General features: G+C 47.3%; 1 protein-coding gene across 2 annotated transcripts; it reads right to left on the minus strand.

The window, feature by feature from the left end:
• Nucleotides 1–1172: 1172 nt before the first annotated feature.
• PBK (PDZ binding kinase) lies at nucleotides 1173–18103 on the minus strand. 2 transcript variants are annotated; one of them, XM_077812311.1, is made up of 8 exons: nucleotides 17972–18103; nucleotides 17136–17212; nucleotides 16454–16556; nucleotides 15751–15893; nucleotides 13129–13298; nucleotides 11978–12041; nucleotides 5865–6047; nucleotides 1173–1563 (listed from the first exon to the last, which is right to left on the minus strand). In XM_077812311.1, exons 2-8 carry the CDS (start codon nucleotides 17191–17193, stop codon nucleotides 1358–1360), a joined length of 927 nt encoding a protein of 308 aa, XP_077668437.1. In that variant the 5' UTR covers nucleotides 17194–17212; nucleotides 17972–18103; the 3' UTR covers nucleotides 1173–1357. The 2 variants fall into 2 exon arrangements, with proteins under 2 accessions (XP_077668437.1, XP_077668436.1); XM_077812310.1 differs by having other exon boundaries at nucleotides 11912–12041.
• Between the last annotated feature and the right edge of the window lie 2938 nt (nucleotides 18104–21041).

A 21041-nucleotide genomic window follows, 5' to 3' on the forward strand; every position in this document is an offset into this window, starting at 1 on the left:
AGCGGGCTGAGCTGCTCAGCCTGCTGCTGGTCTGGGGTTCAATCCGCCAGCTCCTGCCAGCTAGGGTCCCGGCTGCCAGCTCCACTGAGCCTGCTGCTGGACTGGGATCCCAGCCCTGCCCACATAAAGTGGGTACCTACCGTCTCCCTTGTTCTAGCCCATTCTCTTTCTCTCTCTGCACTGAGCTGAGGGGGGGAGTGCACTGAGCACAGGGCTGGGGTAGGAGGCTTGGGTATGGAGTGCTTACCTGGGCAGCTCCCATTTGGTGTGAGGGGTGCAGGTGGGAATGTGGGGGGGTGGGGTGCAGGAGCTCCCATTTGGTGCTCAGGGTGGGGGTGGGAATGTGGGGGGTGCAGGAGTCAGGGCAGGGTGTGTGTGAGGGGGGTGCTGTAGTCAGGGCTGGGGGCATGAGGGGGGTGCAGGAGTTAGGGCTGGGGGGTGGGCTGGGGTCACTCCCTGCCCTAAGGGGGTCACAGGAGGGGCCTGGAGGGAATATGCCCTGATTCCATCTCCTCTCCCCCTCCTCCCTGGAGCCGCTTCTCTGGCCATCAGCTGATGGGATCAGTGAGGGAGAGGAGGAGGGGCAGGAACCCAGCACACTGGGGGAAGGGGGGGGCAGAAAAGTAGCAGCCAGCCAGCAGGACCAAGCTTCTTCACCCTGCAGGAGGTAGGGGGGCAGAAAAGAGCGGGCTGGGGCAGGCAGGATTTTTAATGGCACACTGCTGCCTGCTGGGGTCCTGGCCTGGGTTTGGCAGCAGGCTGAGCGTGCCATAAGTTACTGACCCCTGCTCTAAGGCAGTTAACACCTGAGCACTAAATCATGGGTTCTTAAAGCACTTTACAAAGTAGTCCTCTGTCTTTTCCTCGGTTTACAAATGGGAAACTCAAGGCATACGTAATTAAGATCTCTCAACACATACTTGACAAAGTTGAAAATAAGTCAGAGCTCCCACTCAGCGTACCTGATGGCAACAATACTTAAAATATGGTTCAAAAAAAGTTTACTGATTTGGACACAACTAGCTGCCAGATGAATGGACAGTGTGGAACTCTCAGCATTGCAGGAAGTCATGTACTTAAGTTACCTTACTGTTTATAAAAATGCCTGAAGTGTAATCGAGACAAGCACATGGTATTTAAAAAGATTAAAGTTCTTATGTCAAACATAGCTATCTTGTTACAAACCAATATTTTATTAAATCAAATTCACATCAGCACTCTCTCTTTTAAAGAAGTGCTAGTTTTTTCTCAAATGCTTAATATTTGTTTAAAGCTACAGAATGCTATGAACTTATCCAGTGCAAAGGTTACTACTTAAAGAATTCCCCATCAGAATGCAGAGATATGAAATCATCAGTTACTGGTGATGCATGTCTTCCTCCAAGACTGCGACAATGTGTGCAGCAGCGGGGCGCTGCTTCGGGTCCTCACACGTGCAGATGGAAAACATTTCAATCACTTTCTGGTATGACTGGTCCAGCTCCTCCATGTTCAGTGGTGGCCTGGTGCCCAGAGCTGCGTAATACGCCTCATCATCAAAGTCCTCTTCATCAAATGTTGTTTCTGGCAAAGAACATTTAAAACAAGTCAGCAGCAGTAATTGGTAGTCTTAATTGGAAAGTGAATGCCACCTTCTCAAGGGCCATCCATCCATTTAACCCATGCAGTCTTTTCCTCCTCTGAATGGGGATTTGAAGGGTAGGGAGCAGGAGAACCACAGAACTGGTCCTTTGAAGAGTTGCTTGCCATTCTAGAGCCAGAGTTCAGCACATGCTACCTTAGATCTTGTTTGTTTTGCTTACAAGCCCATGGATCATCTCACATGCGGCAACGCTTCAGAAGCAGCTGGGCCTCTGCCACTTTGGTTTGCTGATTCAGTCCCTTTGCATTTACAATCTACCACTTCAAACTATAATCAATCATTTGGTTTTCTAGACCCCTCAGAAAAAGCGCCAACTGCGGACCGTTGGGACAAATGCAAAAGCCTCCCTGCAGTTACCACGTCTAGATACTTGCCAGCAAGCCATGTTTCCTGTTGGAATCTCATTAAAACAGGAACACCCCCCCAAGTGATTATACAGCTGCATGGTTTATAGCCAAGGAGATTCTGAAGTATTTCCAGAGATTTTTAAATACCAATTTGTAATTTCCTTGTTTAATTTACATGTTTACTCTTATCCCACTGAAGTCGGTTTCAGTACTGCTATCAGCTTCATTAGGATCAGATTCTACCTGAATGAAATTTTCTGTTAGCTAAGGTGAAAGTTTAGTGATTTTTTAAAAATCTTTTTTTAGTTGTCCAACTGTTAACTTTAAAGTCATATACTTCACTACTTCCCACAGGGTGTAACAGTCTTGGTCACACACCTGGTGTAGGCAAACCCTACTCCATCTTAAGAGGTGTGTTGAATGTCAGGATTAGGAAGCTCAGCGAGATGCCAACTGTGCTTATTTGTATGTCAATATGTTGACTGCTCTGGCACTTTGTGGAGATACTGGGGCTTGAGTTAGAGGAACAAAGAAAGCTCTAGGGTTGCTGCTGGACTGGCCAGCTTGTTTGAAGGCCAGAGCAAAGGGAGTCATAGAATCATAGACTTTAAGGTCAGAAGGGACCATTATGGTCTAGTCTGACCTCCTGCATAACGCAGTCCACAGAATCTCACCCACCTACTCCTGTAACAAACCTCTAACCTACGTCTGAGCTACTGAAGTCCTCAAATCATGGTGTAAAGACTTTGAGGTAGAGAGAATCATCCAGCAAGTGACCGGTGCCCAATGCTGCAGAGGAAGGCGAAAACCCCCCAGGACCTCTGCCTTGGAGGAAAATTCCTTCCTGACCCCAAATATGGCCATCAGCTAAACCCTGAGCATGTGGGCAAGACTCACCAGCCAGACACCCAGGAAAGAATTCTCTGTAGTAACTCAGATCCCACCCCATCTAACATCCCATCACAGGCCATTGGGCATATCTACCGCTAATAGTTGAAGCTCAATTAATTTCCAAAATTAGGCTATCCCATCATATCATCCCTTCCATAAAAACTTATCAAGCTTAGTCTTGAAGCCAGATGTCTTTTGCCCCCACTGCTTCCCTTAGAAGGTTGTTCCAGAACTTCAGTCCTCTGTTGGTTAGAAACTTCTCTATCAGACTTATTTTGGGAGGAGTTTCTACCTAGAATGACAGTTTTAGGATTCAAATTACATTGGTCGTATTTATATTGATTTTTTGGATAAAGTTACCACTCTCCTTAAAAAAATAGTGAATTCAGTGTTGGCTTGACAGCCCTGGAGACTGAAACCTCCACGGATCCAGTACAGATACAGCATAGGAGTCAACAGCATATGCTTCTTCCACTCTGCCAACGTGCCTCAAAAGTAACCTGGCAGGACCACTTCTAAAGGTAAGAGAAGGAGGGTGTCTCCAGAACCTACTCCCTCCTTGGTCTGTCTAGTCAGCCAACACGTTTCAGTGTCAGTACGGGCGGTGGGGTTTTGGCAACATGCATATATGTGCTCATAGATTGGCCTGATACCACCCAACCCTCTTTGCACAACTCACCAAAAGAGCCAGATAGTTAAGGGCCAACTTCCGATCACTTCTGGCCTTGGCTGGAACTAAGGTGACAATCTAGGGATCCCAGGTTATCCCCTTATAACCCTACAGATTTCATCCCCAGTCACCCGCACCATCTAGTGCCCCCTTTCAAAGGGCCGTTTTGTTCTGTTTGAGGGCCACTTTTTGGTGGAAGGAGGAGAGTACTGGCACTTGGGCCAGCCAGCGTCTAAAACAGCAGTCACGGATTAGTGAGGCTGTCCGGCTTTTGTGCAGCAGAGACAAGGTGACTGAATGGAGCAGCACTGGCCTTTTAACAAGGAAATGGAAATATCACTGCGCTATTACAATATAAGCCCTAACCCCAAAATGTAAAGCCAGGAGCTGTTTAAATGCTACTATAATAACGCACTGGCTGGGCCATCTGCAAGACTAAGTCTAGGAGCTGGACGACTGTTAGTTCAAGCAGGGGAGGCGGATGTTTTCAGATCTAGAGATCCTGGGGACACATTCACACTGTTCAACTAGGTTATGCATCTCTTTTGGCTTCCGAGTCTGAGTAGTCCAATTGCCTCTGACGCCTTGTTGAGCTCAGTTTACTGGGCTGGAGAAGAATGTTGTTATCCTTTGACTGTCATGCTGACCACATCACTTTGGTCCTAGTTAAACTGCAGCTACCCCCATGGAAGATCCCTTCCCCAACACAATTAAAACATGACTCAGTCTTGCAGTATAGATGGACCAGAATCATAATCTAAGCAACTTCACTTAGCTTTTAGCAGGGCCGTAGCATGATTCAGAAACGTGCTTTGGTCCTATCTACACTTCACAACGGGAACCATGTTGAGGGACTATCCAGTTGTAACTTGGTTCTCGTGCCAAGTTTAGTGTTGAGAGGAATTTGATAAGCAGCAGAATTTCAAGGGAGAATTCTCCTGCAGCTGTTTAACAAGCAGCTGGACTTCTTATGGGGCACGTCAGTATTTAAAATGATTAATTAGGCACATTTAACAACTCATTTGGATTTAAAAAGCCAAACAAACTTTAAAGCAGCTCAGCCACCTGCAAAACCATTGTGCACAGCAGCCAGGCACATGTTTTGCAGTAAGCCCCCTCCCCCCCGAGTAGCTTTGAGTGCCTCTTCTGTGCTGCAACACGCTCCCAGCAAGGTGAGAAAACTGGGAACTTACCAGCCAGGCAGTTCTCAGAAGCAAAAGAAAGGGTTAAAAAAAACAATCAGTGAGCAGAGAAAGGTCTTGGCTAACCTTTCCCCTCACTATTTCCTTATGTCCTCTTTCAATAGGCTATTTAAGTAGATGAACACAAGACAGTTTAATTGTTTTTCTAGTTGTATTGATAGCAGGTCATGATTCACACGGGTCTTCGCTAGTGGATGTGCGTTAAAGAAACGCTAAAGGGAGAATGGTCACTTTGGATGAGCTATTACCAGCAGGATAGTGAGTTTGTGTGTGTGGTTTTTGGGAGGGGGGTGAGGGGGTGAGAGAACCTGGATTTGTGCAGGAAATGGCCCAACTTGATTATCATGCACATTGTGTAAAGAGTTGTCACTTTGGATGGGTTATCACCAGCAGGAGAGTGAATTTGTGTGGGGGGGGTGGAGGGTGAGAAAACCTGGATTTGTGCTGGAAATGGCCCAACCTGATGATCACTTTAGATAAGCTATTACCAGCAGGACAGTGGGGTGGGAGGAGGTATTGTTTCATATTCTCTGTGTATATATAAAATCTGCTGCAGTTTCCATGGTATGCATCCGATGAAGTGAGCTGTAGCTCACGAAAGCTCATGCTCAAATAAATTGGTTAGTCTCTAAGGTGCCACAAGTACTCCTTTTCTTTTTGCGAATACAGACTAACACGGCTGTTACTCTGAAAACTAAAGGCTTGTCTACCCTACCACTTTTGTCAGTATAACTTATGTCGCTCGGGGTGTGGAAAAAACAAAACAAAAAAACCACCCCTAGGTAATGTAAGTTACACCGACAGAAGCACCGGTGTGGGCAGCCCTTTGTTGGCAGGAGAGCTTCTCCTGACAACATAGCTATTGCCGCTTGTGGGGGTGGTTTTATTATGTCGACGGGAGAACTCTCCCGTTGGCACAGAGGAGTTACAGGAGCAATCCCACAGCGGTGCAAGTGTAGGCTTGGTAGTGTAGACAAGCCCTAAGGCATCCCCTGCACATACAAATGTTCGACACAGTCAGTTCCACTATTGGGTAAATCCATCTTTAAGGGCAGCTTCCTGCAAGAGGTGCTTGATTTTAAGAGTTGGGACTGTAAGAAATAAAAGCTGACCTTCATCGTCGTCATCATCATCATCAGGCAGGTTCAGATGAGGTATGGAAAGGGTCATCATCTCCCACAGAGTCAGTCCAAAAGCAAAGATGTCCGCCTTATCAGTGATAACACCACCATCCTCCAGAGCTTCCTTAGGTTTCCATGGCTCCGTGCCAATGTAAAGTGCCTCCGGGTCACTCACTGAAGAGAAACAACACGTGACTCAAGCCATGTCCACACTAGGAAAAACGGTGTACTTAACATGTTAAACCATAACTGCCTCAACTACACTAGGATTTGAAGATGCGTTAGCTGGGCAAAGCAAACTCTAGGAGGAAGTGAGGGGTCACCATACCCTGCTAGTGTGTTAAAACTACGGCTTGACTTGTCCACACTAGGATTTTAACACAGTGTGTTAACTGTTAAAAACATTTTCTCCCCCTACTTTAGAAGAGGTCTTAAAATGAACAGAAAGAATCAAGTTTGGGGTGTGTCCCAACACCCAGTGATTAGATTCACACCTAAAGAGCGCAGGGGGACTAAGCTACATACTGTAGAAAGGTAACATTTTGCACCAGCGCAGGGCCTGTACCCCATCATGCAGATATCCTGTTCTGTGCTGCAGATTTAAGTCAAGGATAATAAGCACCGAATATAGACTTCTACTAAATTCATGCACGTTTTAGGAACAACACAGGACACCACAAATAGATTCCACTGCAAAGTCTGCCTGCTTGGTGCTATGAGGCATGGGTCTTAAGATCAACAGAATACTAGAAGCTCCAGTTCAGGATTTAATACACTGAGGAGTTAGGATCATTTAGCATTTGGTCTGCTTGAACAGCATGACTAACAAACATGTTCTGAATGTGAATGATAACTGGGGATCATTTAAGAACACTTTACAAGATGCCCAAAAAGCAACAGTCAAAGAAGAAAGTTGTACTGTAAAATATAAATAAATATATATATAACAAATGGAAGAAAATGGAAGTTGACAGTAATACTATAAATCAGGAGGCAGGAATTGGAGAAAACTGATAAGGGAAGCAAAGGGATGCAAGGAGAAATCTATGACCAGCACAGTTAAAAACAATAAGGAATTTGTAAATATATTTAGGAACAAAAAGAAACCTAACAATGGTATCCTAACAATAGATGGAAATGGTAGAATCATCAGTAATAATGTAGAAAAGCAGAAGTGTTCAATAAACATTTCTGTTCTGTATTTGGGGGAGGTGGGGGGGGAAAACAGATAATGTAGTCTCATCAAATGGTGATAACACTCTTTTCATTCCACCAGTATCTCTAGAGGATGTTAAACAGCAGCTACTAAAGTTAGACATTTTAAAATAATCAGATTCAGTTAACAAACCCAAGAGTTTTAAGAGAGCTGGCTGAGGAGCTTGTTGGAGCGTTATTGTTGACTTTCAATAAATTCTGGGGGACTGGGAAAGTTCCAGAAGAAAGTTAATATTGTGCCAGTTCTTTAAAAAGGTAAGGGGGAGGACCCATGTAATTATAGACCCGTCAGCCTGACATCAATCCTGAGCAAGATAATGGAGCAGCTGATACAGGACTCCATTAGTTCTTTAATAAAGGAGAGTAATGTAATTAATGCCAATCAACATGGATTTATGGAAAAACCGTAGTTATCAAACTAACTTGATCTCTTTCTTTGAGTTTGGTTGATAAAGGTAATAGTGCTGACGTGATATACTTAGGCTTCTATAAGGCGCTTGACTTGGTACTGCACAAAATTTTGATTAAAACACTAGAATATAAAATGAACATGGCACATATTAAATGGATTAAAAAACTGGCTAACTGATAGGTCTTAAAATGCAATTGTGAATAGGGAATCATCACTGAATGGGTGTGTTTCCAGTGGAGTGGCTCAGGGATCGGTTCTTGCTATTGCTATGCTATTTGACATTTTTATCAATGACCTGGAAGAAAACAAAATCACTGATAAAGTTTGCAGGTGACACAACCAAAGTCAGGGAAGTGGTAAATGAGCACAGGTCATCAATAATGAACGTGAGCAAACAGTGTGTATTTTAATACGGCTAAATGTAAATGTGTACCCCACAGAACAAAGACTGCAGGCCATACTTACAGGATGGGGGACTCTATCCTGGGAAGCAGTGACTCTGACAAAGATTTGGGGGTCCTGGTGGATAATCAGCTGAATACGAGCTCCCACTGTGACATTGTGGCCAAAAGAGCTAATGTAATCCTGGGATGCATAAAACAGGAGAATCTCTAGCAGGAGCAGAGAGGTTATTTGACCTCTGTATTTGACACTGGTGCAACCGCTGCTGGAATCCTGTGTCCAGTGCTGGTGCCCACAATTCAAGAAGGATGTTGATAAATTGGAGAGGGGTCGGAGAAGAGCCACAAGAAGGATTAAAGGATTAGAAACCTGCCTTGTAGTGACAGACTCAGAGAGCCCAATCTTAACAAAAGAGAAGTTTAAGGGGTGACTTGATTATAGTCTGTAAGTATCTACATGGGGAACAAATATTTAATCATGGATGGGCTCTTCAATCTAGCAGAGAAAGGTCTAGAATCTCACCTTTGTGATTCGTGGGAACCTTATGCCGGCAGAGAGGCCTGGATTGGAATATGATCCTGAGGTGCAGCACCTGCGATCTATTACACTGATGAATCAACTCTACCTCTCCCAGTCAATCAACAAGAGTTCTATTAAAGCCAGAGGACAACGCCTCTGACAGAGTCCATTTCCCAGCTGTTGTCTGAAGGTGGCTGGGATGGAGGGATGAATTTACATCATGCCAGGTGACCCGCTGCTAGCAAGACAACGATTTACCTTTCTTTAATCCAGCAAAGGTTTATTACTGGTCAGTATGTTTTTAAAGTCTCCAAGAGCTCCTAGTTAATCTTATAAAGAGTCGAAAAAATGTCGGTATCTGACTGAATAAGGAGACCCAGTCACTGACTTGATGCCCGCTCGCTCCTGCAGAAGAGATTTTGGTGCAGCACGTTGCTTTTTAGTGAAGCCAGCGTGCTGAGCTGTACGCTGATGCTCCAGCAAGCAGTGGCTTCGGCACACTTTCCCCATTGCCTAATAATTCACTGAGCTATCAGAAGGCTCACAGCTGCTCGAGAAACATTACACTTGTGCTGCAAGGCTGATCTTCAGAAGTATCTGGCACTAATGAGAAATTAATGTTAGAATCCTTATCACTTTGTAGACCATCATTCTTTAATTCTTGGATACCCCACGGCGAAGGCTATGGGTATTTTTAATAAAAAGTCATGGACAGGTCACGGGCAGTAAACAAAAATTCACGGCCCATAACCAATCCATGACTTGTATTATATACCCCTAACTAAATCTTGGGCAGTGGGGGAGTGGCGTGGCCTGGGTGCCCTGGGGGGGAATGGCCCGGGGGGCGCCATGGGTGCTCTGGGGGGAGCAGCCCAGGACCCCTGCTGGTGCTGGGGGAGCAGGCTGCAGCATGCGGCCTGGCACCCCTGCTGGTGCTGGGGGGGAGGAGGAGGTTTGGCAGGCCCCTTACCTGGCTCCTTATGGCTCCCCCCTAGGCAAAGGTGTGGCCAGATGGCTCCATACGCTGCCTCCACCCCAAGCGCTAGCTCTGCAGCTCCCATTAGCCAGGAACCGCGGCCAATGGGAGCTGCGGGGTCAGTGCCTGAGGGCAGAGGCAGCCAGCGGAGAGACGTTTGCTAGGAGCGGAGGGAGGGACAGGTGGCTGCTTCTGGGGAGCCCCCCGAGGTAAGCACCGCCCAGAGCCTTCACCCCCAGCCCTGAGCCTCCTCCCACACCCAAACTCCTGCTGCTGCTGAGGGGGGCTGAGGTGGCCCAAGATTGCCCCAGCAGCAGCTAGCCCAGGGGCTGCCTGACCTGGCAGCCCCTGGGCCAGCTGCACCGGCCGCTGCAGAAGTCACGGAGGTCCTGGAATCTGTGATTTCCGTGACAAACTTGCAGCTTTACCTATGGATAAGGACTCAGTGTCCTTTTTTGGCCAGTTGGATATTGTCTCCACGTGACACACCACAAGACTTCACTCAGAGCTGGGCTGAAGGTTCTTCTAATCTAGAGGACTTGTTCTTTGCAGTCACCCATAATTTAATGTGTTTAACTACCCTCCGCACTGGGAATCATAGAATCATAGAATATCAGGGTTGGAAGGGACCCCTGAAGGTCATCTAGTCCAACCCCCTGCTCGAAGCAGGACCAATTCCCAGTTAAATCATCCCAGCCAGGGCTTTGTCAAGCCTGACCTTAAAAACTTCCAAGGAAGGAGATTCCACCACCTCCCTAGGCAACGCATTCCAGTGTTTCACCACCCTCTTAGTGAAAAAGTTTTTCCTAATATCCAATCTAAACCTCCCCCACTGCAACTTGAGGCCATTACTCCTTGTTCTGTCATCTGCTACCATTGAGAACAGTCTAGAGCCATCCTCTTTGGAACCCCCTTTCAGGTAGTTGAAAGCAGCTATCAAATCCCCCCTCAATCTTCTCTTCTGCAGGCTAAACAATTCCAGCTCCCTCAGCCTCTCCTCATAAGTCATGTGTTCTAGACCCCTAATCATTTTTGTTGCCCTTCGCTGGACTCTCTCCAATTTATCCACATCCTTCTTGTAGTGTGGGGCCCAAAACTGGACACAGTACTCCAGATGAGGCCTCACCAATGTCGAATAGAGGGGGACGATCACGTCCCTCGATCTGCTCGCTATGCCCCTACTTATACATCCCAAAATGCCATTGGCCTTCTTGGCAACAAGGGCACACTGCTGACTCATATCCAGCTTCTCGTCCACTGTCACCCCTAGGTCCTTTTCCGCAGAACTGCTGCCTAGCCATTCGGTCCCTAGTCTGTAGCGGTGCATTGGATTCTTCCGTCCTAAGTGCAGGACCCTGCACTTATCCTTATTGAACCTCATCAGATTTCTTTTGGCCCAATCCTCCAATTTGTCTAGGTCCTTCTGTATCCTATCCCTCCCCTCCAGCGTATCTACCACTCCTCCCAGTTTAGTATCGTCCGCAAATTTGCTGAGAGTGCAATCCACACCATCCTCCAGATCATTTATGAAGATATTGAACAAAACCGGCCCCAGGACCGACCCCTGGGGCACTCCACTTGACACCGGCTGCCAACTAGACATGGAGCCATTGATCACTACCCGTTGAGCCCGACAATCTAGCCAGCTTTCTACCCACCCTATAGTGCATTCATCCAGCCCATACTTCCTTCCTGTGATCATTCCTGTGGCCCTATCCCCTCCCAGCTCCAAAGCCCATTTTGTCATGGCAACATTCCCTTCTCTTCCCTTATAAAATGAAAGAGTTACTAATAAAAATCTAATAGTGCAGCTTCATACATCAGTCAGCTGGTGCAAACCCAAGCACTGGGGAAAGAAACAGAGGGGGAAGTGATTTTGTAATTAACCCAAACACATTCCTGCTTTTGACAGCTATACCAACAGGCCATTAGACATCTGCTTCTTGTTGTAGTTAAGTAAAACATTGATAATTTTCACAATTGGCTCAGGCTGGTCTCCAGAACTATGAAATAGAAGGTTAATTTACTTAACTCTCAAGCAGGAGTTAAGGTTTCCCCACAGCCAGATGCCAGTTCAAAATCTGTTAGGCCTAATCCAGTGTTCCTTGTACGCTGGAACTCCTATGCACGTTAAGGTGAGTTCGGGAGTCCAAGAAATGCAATATGGGGCCCTTTCCAGTAACATGGAAGTTCCTTGCAATTATGCAGCACCATTCACCTGGAAGGCACTTAAACTATAAGAAGCACCTCCACTGAAATGCAGCCATCTCTGGGGCAAAGAGTAGCAACCACATGGCATAGAGCCAGGGACGGAAACTGCATCCTTGCACAGCAATCTCCTTTTATGAAAACACAATGGGATCTTTAATGTCTACACAGAGCAGACACCACCTCAGTTTAGACCAGTAGGTCATCCTTGCCCCTTCCAGGTCAAAAGCTAGCTTTAGTTTTCTGGTCCCGGACACCCATAGTGTCCAGATGACTGGAGCAGTCCAAGCTGACAGCCCCACATACCAGTCATGTTTTCATCCAGTGGCAGGGACACTCCCACATCGCAGATTTTTATCGACTCAAAGTCACCTTTAATGACAACGTTAGAAGACTTGATGTCTCCGTGGAGCAGTTTCTTATCGTTATGCAGATACTGCAAGGCAGAAAAAGGAACAAATAGCATCCCACTCACAGATGAGAAGCAATAAACAGAGAAAGAGGCTATTTTAAAACAGGTTTGGGCAGTGAAGCATCATCATATTATTATTTAACATTCATACTGCAGAGTCATCTTACGGTTTCAGTTGTGCTAGGTCCAACAGTCCCTGCCCCAAAGAATCTACTAATCTAGAAGACATGACATATCAGATGAATGAGACAAACAAGCAGACTTCAATGGAGCGATGCGGATTTACTCGAGCGGAGAATCTAGCCCAACGTTTTTACATTGCTACTGTGACACTAACAACAATGCGAGAACTATCACTGAAAAGGCTGTTCCATGCAACCTTCCATTTTCATGGCTTATAACTAAGGCTACGTTTTAGTCCCGGGTATTTTTAGTAAAAGTCACAGACAGGTCACGGGCTGTAAACAAAAATTCACAGCCTGTGACCTGTCCGTGACTTTTACTAAAAATATCAGTGAATAAAACTGCCCAGGGGCCCTGCAGGTGGTAGGGGAGAGCGATACGGCTGCTTTTTTCTTTCTTTCTTATGCCTCTCTCTGTGTACCCCTCCAGGATCTTCAGGACCAAACCCCTCAGCCTCCCGGTCAGATTATCTGCCCATCCCACCTACCCACAACGTCTGCTGGAGCCAGAGCTCCTTTATTGGCTGCCAGCATGAGGCTGAGGGTGGACTCTAGCAGCTAGCAAGAAGGAAAAGTGGGTGATTCCCAAAGGAACGGAAAAGTGTGAGTAAGCCAGTGGGGGCCCGTATTAACAAAGTTGTATCACTTATTGGGTTACTTTCACTGTAAGCTGTTTGGGGCAGGGACTATCGTTTTGTTCCGTGTTTGTACAGCACCTCGCACAATGGGATTGTGGTCTCTTTGGTCTCAAGATCACGTTCCATGAAACCAGAGTGGCACCTTAACAAGGACTTGTGGCATCTGCAAACCACACGCCGATACTAGTGCAGCATCCTTTGGATTCTCTCAGGTTGAGTTACTGGGAAAATAAAGCATCACCCCTGTATACAGCTCTGCCATGAAACAGCTAATATCACTAGAAAACATACCTTCAACCCTCTTGCCATGTTCAAGGCAACTTTGAGAATTGTAGCAGCAGGAAAAGGGCCCTGATGTTTTGTATTTCTCTCTTCAATTAAGTCATTGAGAGATTTTTCTCCTCCGTATTCCATAGCAAGGCACATGCTTCCATCGTTGGCCTGAGTAAATGCACGGTATCCTTAAAACAATTAGAGATGTAATCTGTTTTTAGGGGACCAGAAGAGGCAATATCTGCAGAAGAGGCATTTTACGCGTATGCTTAGTAGCACAATTTGACAGCAGAGTCTCACTAATTCACAGTGATATTTAGGCCACCCATCATTACGGAATTTTGTGAATAAGTAAACAAACAATATCAAAGTGTTCACAGTTACAGCTGTATAACTGTAATGACCACAACTTCTGTGACACCTTTAGCCTGATCAGCGCTAGGGTTTCTGCCCAAAAATTCTAACTGGCTTTAACAACAGTTTCAACAAAACCAATTTTAAAACCATTTGGAGCCATAATATAAGCCAGGTTGCAGCCTGGACCATTTGAAACTGGTTTAGGCCACCTGGAGCCTGCTCTACATTACAACTCCAACCCATTTAAAATTCAAATTAACTGACCTGGGAAAACCAGTTAAGAGTTTTTGGGAAAATTTTCACAGCACATACTGGCCTTCAGGTTTTTTCCATATAAAGCCACAGGCCAAGTTTTCCAGAAATGGGTGCCCAACTTGAGACATTTTAGGGAGAGGTGTCTAATTTTCAGAAAGTGCTGAGTGCCTCTGCACTGAAATCAGACTCATTTACAGTGTCTCAAACTGGACACCTAAAACTTGAGGCACGCAAAAATCATTAGCCCCTTTTGACAGTCTTGGCCATGGCATTTGACTATGTTCAATAGAATGGCGCATGGGGTTTTAAAATGGTTTCAGCATTTAATAAATGGTTTAGACTATTTTATTGTAAGTTAAAGGATAATTAGTTGACTTCACATAATTTCCCAGGATAAACTCCCTGATATTAACATATTATGTTATGACTTTGCAAATTTCTCCCCAACTAAAAAGATGACACTTGCGTTTTTGCATGATTTTTCCCATTGTATAACGGACAAATAATCATGTACGGGTTCTGTAGTACATTTTGCAAAAGCAATGAAATCTTTGCAATATGAAACCTCAATACAATGTTCTTGGCCATTGAATTCTTGCTGAGAAGGGAGAACACTCATCATTTGGGGGGATATAAATTGATAAAATTCTCCTGGAGCACTTATGGTATTTCTAGCAAAAATGAAAACATCTTGATTTTTTTTTAAATGCACAGTAAAGAAAAAAGCTAAATCAACTGCTGATTTCAGTGACAAAGGTAATAATCCCAGGGATTAATGATATATTACGGTATTAACCAAAACTTCACTGAATATACCATGGTTTCACAAACTATTACTAACACTGAAAGTCAAGAATTTTTATAGAAGCTGTTTTCAAGAGGTTCTAGACTTTCCATAACTCAGGAACTGGCTTATTTTGCATACATTAATTCATTTTATTATTATTAATGAGCGCACAGCATCAAAGATCCAGTAAAGAGCTGGACTGAACAAGCTACCAGAATGCCTGTGTCTGCTTACAAAGTATTTAGAGCGCAATCTTTGGCAGTAACCACTTTTTGTACTTGATGCTGTGCTTATTTCTGTTTGTCTGCTTTTTGAAATGTCAAGTTTGGCATTTTATTCAGTGTGTGTTAATGACACCACCCCAGATATCAATAAAAGATTTCTAGCACCCTACACTGGACACATTCTAATATGTTGTCACTATTCCCTCAGGTCCTGAACCTATAAATATTGGCACATACTTAATTTTGTGCATGTGAGAAGTCTAATTGTAGTCAGTGCGAAAAATCATATAAGTGTAGGGCTGGAAGGGATGTTGACAGGTCACCTAGTCCAGTCCCTTGTGCTGAGGCAGGACCAAGTATACCCATATAGTAAAGTTAAACTTGTGTAAGTGTTTGTAGGATCTGGGCACTGAAGGGAGTCTACAGGATGCCAGCAGGCAATCTGAAGCTTTGCAAGGCTGCTCTGGGATAAGCCTAGCATGCCTGCGAATAAGATCTCTGGTTCATTCCTCTCCTGTGGGGACAGAAAGAGAGCGACTCTACAATGCTTTGATAACCCACATGCTAGAAGTGGGATATTGAGGTATTTCTGAATTCTCCTTCATGGCAGCACCAGTACGCTGGCCAGAATTAGATCTTTTAAGGTTACGCTTAATGTTACGCAGAGAGTTACATGACCTGTTAAGCCAAATCGATAGATTTGGAACTCTATACACGGCCAAGGGCCTGATGGAGGAAGAAACTAGTTGCAGTGTGACCATGCCAGCTGGTGGATAGAGAGGAATGAAGGGAGAGTTGGAGGGGCCAGTACATTTGTACTCTCTATGGAATGTAGGGGTCAGGGGATATGCACATGCACCCTCTGCTGCTCAAACAAGGTCCAGGGCCATTTGTGCTTTCCCCCCCGGCTCTGGGAAGGTAACATCAGGAAGGAGACACCTGCCTTACTAAGCCTCAGAGATGGCTCCAATAGTTACATTTGCAAATTAAGCATCTTAAGTTGTGTCTGAAACTTACCTACAATGTTTGGGTGCTGAAGGTTTTTCAGAATCTTGGCTTCTTCATTCAGTCTCTGTTGATATATATTTTGCTGCTTATTGTCACATTTTGGATTAATTTTCTTCACAGCCCATGGGGAACGAGACAAGCCTTTAGGAGATCTGTATGGAAAAAATTCGCTCTGTTAGAAAATGAAGCATCGTCCCATCCATATTTGACATCAGTGATGAAAGATCTATCACAGGCATCTATTCAGTGTTGGCCAAGAGTATCATTCACATAATGATGGATGTACAATTAATTTGTGGAATTAAACAGTAAACCTAAAACTATGAAATTAATTTTGCCAACTTAATAATAAATCGTACACTGCACAGCACAGAGTTCGAATTTCTACTACAGTCATATATTATAGTCAACCTCAGAGGAACTCCAGCAGTGTGGGGTAATTCCAGCAAAGTCCCCAAGAATTAATGAGCCATGAAGACTGAGCTAGTAGTGATGACTCCAGTTTAGGTTTAAGGCATACTGATAAGGCCGTTTGGGGCATCTTGCACTGCCAGTGTTGTACACAAGCTGTGGATAGATTTCAGTTTCCAAGACAGGCAAGCCAGCATCTTTCATCAGCACAGAAGTCTCTTTAAAAAAATCTATCCTAGTAGTATATGATCTAAAGTCCCAGGTAATGGCCACCCTATCCTGTTTATGTTCTTACACTTACCTTTTCATAAGGTAAACATTTACTCCAGTTCCATAACCAAGCTTCTGCATGAAAGGAGAGGCTGGAATTACTACAGAAGCTGAAGGTCCGCATGGCCCATTGTCTAAAAACACAAACCAAGAAAAAAATCATTCCATTTCTTTAGCACCTTCCATCTGAAGATCTCAAAGCTCTTGCTACAAGTATTTTTGACTACAACTGTACTTGGAGCTTTGTATGGAAGAGAGGTAGATGAGATTTAGTTTTTTTTTAAAAAAAGCGCTTAACAAACCTCCTCTTCTTTGATTAGACTTCAGGAAACCATCCAAATATGTATGCGTCATACCACCTTTGGTGTACATCTCAATGGAAATCTTTAACAAAACTTCACGTGGAGTTTTATTTTCCCAGTAATTTAACGTCTGATCTCAAAACAAACTTATTTTTCTCTCACTTTCAAATCCATATTATAAACATAACCATTACAAATAGTCATTCTAACAGGACATGATCAGCACTATCTTGTTTATTAGGCAACTACAACCACACCACCACTAGCTTTGTATTGTGAAACACTGGACCCAGACATAATCTGACTAAAAAAACTTCAGTATTGATTATACTTCAGTGGAAGTGTTTTAGGGGATAAAATTAACCCTATTCTACAATAGTTAACCAGAGGCCATATTTGAATACAACTTACCAGATTTCTTCCTATTAATTATTTTGTTAGGAGTCTTGAAGGCAGTTGCTGTTTCCATTGTGGATAATTGTCCTGAGCTTTATGACACAAGAGAGTTGCAATTTACGTTAGATCTGCCTGCAATGTATTTCTCCAGTGCAGAACATCATCTATCTATCTCCTACCATACCTTTAAGCACAGTCTATAATTCATACTAATTAGCACATTCTATAAATATGTGCTGTAGATTTTGTCCTGAACTTAAGGGAAACCTGAACCGACACTGCAACCCAGGTCAGAGCTTTCTAGCTGCCCTAACAAGTTGTTTGCAGTGTTGTTTTAGCCATGCGGCCCGGGATATTAGAGAGACAAGGTGGGGGAGGTAATAGCTTTCATCAGACCAGCCTCTGTTGGTGAGAAAGACAAGCTTGAGAGTGTACATAGACAGAGCTCTCCCAGGCTCAGGTGGATCAGAGGGGACACAGGACTCCTGGGTCCCCTCCCCCGCTCGAGTGGATGGGAGGAGTGGGGGGAAAGCACACAGGACTCCTGGGTCCCCTCCCCAGCTCAGGTGGATGCGGGGGGCCACACAGGACTCCTGGGTCCCCTCCCCAGCTCAGGGGGATGCGGGGGGGGGGGAGCACAGGACTCCTGGGTCCCCTCCCCAGCTCAGGTGGATGCAGGGGGGCCACACAGGACTCCTGGGTCCCCTCCCCAGCTCAGGGGGATGCGGGGGCGGGGAGCACAGGACTCCTGGGTCCCCTCCCCGGCTCCGGGGGATGCGGGTGGGGGGGGGGGAGCGCAGGACTCCTGGGTCCCCTCCCCCAGGGGGGAGGGGCGAATCCCGGCCCGTTACCTGCCGCGGCTCCGTTCACTGCTCAACCGCTGCCATTTGAATCCGCGCGCGCTGATCCCAGAGCCGCCCCCCCCCAAGCGGCTACGGCGGCCGCGCGGCCCAAACAGGGTCGGCCTGGAGCGTGCGACAGGAGGGGCGGGGCGCGGGGCGCGGGGCGCGGAGCGCGAGGGGGCGGGCCCATTGGGGTGGGCGGAGCCACGGGACACGGGGGAGGGGGGCGTGTGTCAGCCGCCATGGGGCTCCTGGGAGGGGCGGGGACCCATCGCTCCCCCGGCGGGGGCTGGGAGAGTAGGGGCCCAATCCCGGGGGGGGCTGGGAGAGCAGGGGTCCAATCCCCCGGGGGGGGGGGGAGCTGGGAGAGTAGGGGCCCAATCCCTGGGGGGGGAGCTGGGAGAGCAGGGGCCCAATCCCCGGGGGGGGGGGGGAGCTGGGAGAGCAGGGGCCCAATCCCTGGGGGGGGGGCTGGGAGAGCAGGGGTCCAATCCCCCGGGGGGGGGGGAGCTGGGAGAGTAGGGGCCCAATCCCTGGGGGGGCTGAGAGAGCAGGGGCCCAATCCCTGGGGGGGGAGCTGGGAGAGCAGGGACCCAATCCCTGGGGGGGAGCTGGGAGAGCAGGGGTCCAATCCCCGGGGGGGGGGCTGGGAGAGCAGGGGTCCAATCCCCGGGGCGGGGGGAGCTGGGAGAGCAGGGGCCCAATCCCCGGGGGGGGGGGGGGGAGCTGGGAGAGCAGGGACCCAATCCCTGGGGGGGGAGCTGGGAGAGCAGGGACCCAATCCCCGGGGAGGGGGGGGCTGGGAGAGCAGGGGTCCAATCCCCGGGGGGGGGGGGCTGGGAGAGCAGGGGTCCATCCTTCCCTTTGCGGGGAAGCAGGGGGCCCATCCTCAAGTGGGGAGCAGGGGCCAACCCCCTGGTGGCGCCTGGGGGGAGCAGGGGACAACCCCCTCCTCCCTGGGCTGCGGCCTTTTTCTCCTTGGATGGCCCTCGGTTTATGGGTGGTGTTTATGGCGGGCTATCCCCTGATCTGAGTGACGCCTCCCTGTTGGGCACAGCCCTGGCTGGGGCCAGGGGTGCAATCCCCGCTGCCTGCGTGTGCGGTGTCTGACACGGGTGCCGGCAGCAACTGCTGGAGTTCAGGCTGCAGAGCAGTTTCCGCGAGGCCTCTTGTTCTCGCTTGGTCTCACCTTCCCCAGCCACTTCCTTGCGGGGGGATGAGAGGCGGCCGGTTTTGTCACAGCCCAGAAGGGACTTTTGGAGCTAGAGCGGCAGAGCGGTTTTTAAGCGATACGCCAAGACCACGGGGAACTCACCCTCTGGAGCAGCTGCTTCAGAGTCCTCTTGGATTGCGAAAAGGCAGATTTTCTGGCAATTCCTCTGCTGGATGCCAGTGAGGTAGTGTGACCTAGTGGATAGGGAACGGGGCTGGCACCCATGAGAGCTCAGATCAGTTTCCAGCTCTGCGACTGGCTGTTGGATGACCTGGGGCAAGTCTCTTCCTTCCTCCTGCCTCAGTTTCCCCATTGTTAAATTGGGATAATGATACTGACCTCGTTTGTAAAGCACTTTGGGATCTATGGAAGAAAAGATGCTATATGACAGCTAGGGATTATTATTTATCCTGTTTTAGCTCCCAGCTGAAGCCTGCTCAGAGGAGAAATTCTCTCTGCCGGCCTCTTGCTCCCCATCACAAGGGAGAGCTTTAGCTGCATTGAGTGTGCTCCAGCTAGACACTCAGCCTGCTCCTGGAGGAGAAAATATTGTCCAGCCAGGCATCTTTTAACTGGACACTGGGAATAAGATTGTAGATCCCTGTCTCCACCCCTTGAATGCTCAAGGCCACAAGTTGAATTATGTTTACCAATTATCCCAAGGTGAACAAAAGGTCACTGCCAATCTGAGCTGGGGGAAAATTCCTTCCTGACTCCACGTACGGGGATCAGCTCAACCCCTGGGCCTGTGCGCAAGAGCCAGACAGCTGAGCCCCTGAGCGAGAGGATGCTCCGTGCCACCTCACAGCCCTGGCCCACCCCACCCAATGTCCCGTCCCCCAGCCAGGGACATCCCTGATGCTTCAAAGGAAGGAGATTAAAAATGCCTTCCAATACACACTGTGGGGAGAAATATCCCTTCTTGATCCCTGCCAGTGGGCAGCTGAAACCTTAAGCCATGCGCTTTAGGAACGTAAGACGTAAACCGGACATGAATGTTAGTGATGTTAATATAGCATTCAGGCCTGTGTATCTGCCTGAGATAGACACTTCAGGGTTTGTTTGCCCGTTTGACTTACGAAATTCTTATTTCCGTAGTAATATCATTCAGACCCTGCTTACATGTGTGAAGAAAGAACAAAGACACCGTCTGTTGCTTCTGCCCAACCAGATGGGTTTGTTAGTATAATGAGAAAAGATAAGGAATAGAGCTAAAGCATTACTGGCTTTTGGTGGGAATTTAATATACGACTGCCTTGGCTCCTATCTCAAGGCAAGGTCAAGCAACAAGACGGGAGGGACAAGGGGAGATGAGAGGAGGCATAAGAAACGCTAAATAGCCAAAGAAAGGGTGACCCTGGGCGAAACACAACCTCACTCCTTACCCCCCTCATGGGGTACACAAGAGGTGGTACTGAAGCCCCCAGACTCACGACCCTCCAAAATGGAACATGACCCTAAATTGTAAGGGGTGTTGCCAGGGGCGTGCACTGCAGGTATAGTTAGGCCTACTAAGAAAGAGGAGGGGAAACAGGGACAGGAAAAAGCTCTACCGGTGTGCAGAGCTGTGGATATTGTGACAAAGTTCCTGCTCTACCTTGGTGGGTCTTGCACTTATTGGCGGATTTACTCGCCTTGGAGCTTCACAGCAGCCCTCAGCTTGGCCGTTTTTCTGAATTCACAGTCCAGGTCGACGACTCCTGTGTCTGACCAGGAGTTGGGAGGTTTGGGGGGAACCCGGGCCCGCCCTCTGCTCCGGGTTCCAGCCCAGGGCCCTGTGGCATGCAGCTGTCTAGAGTGCCTCCTGGAACAGCTGGGCGACAGCTACAACTCCCTGGGCTACTTCCCCATGGCCTCCTTCCAACC

This window comes from Eretmochelys imbricata, chromosome 3 (genome assembly GCF_965152235.1).
Source record: "Eretmochelys imbricata isolate rEreImb1 chromosome 3, rEreImb1.hap1, whole genome shotgun sequence".
NCBI lineage: Eukaryota > Metazoa > Chordata > Testudines > Cheloniidae > Eretmochelys > Eretmochelys imbricata.

Coding starts and splice junctions, on each gene's coding strand:
- PBK (XM_077812310.1), bottom strand. CDS start 17,193: ATGGAAACAGCAACTGCCTTCAAGACTCCTAACAAAATAATTAATAGG. Junction 15,894..16,453: donor AATGTTTACCTTATGAAAAG/GTAAGTGTAAGA, acceptor TTTTCCATACAG/ATCTCCTAAAGGCTTGTCTC. Junction 1,564..5,864: donor TGATGATGACGACGATGAAG/GTCAGCTTTTAT, acceptor GTTCTTTGCCAG/AAACAACATTTGATGAAGAG.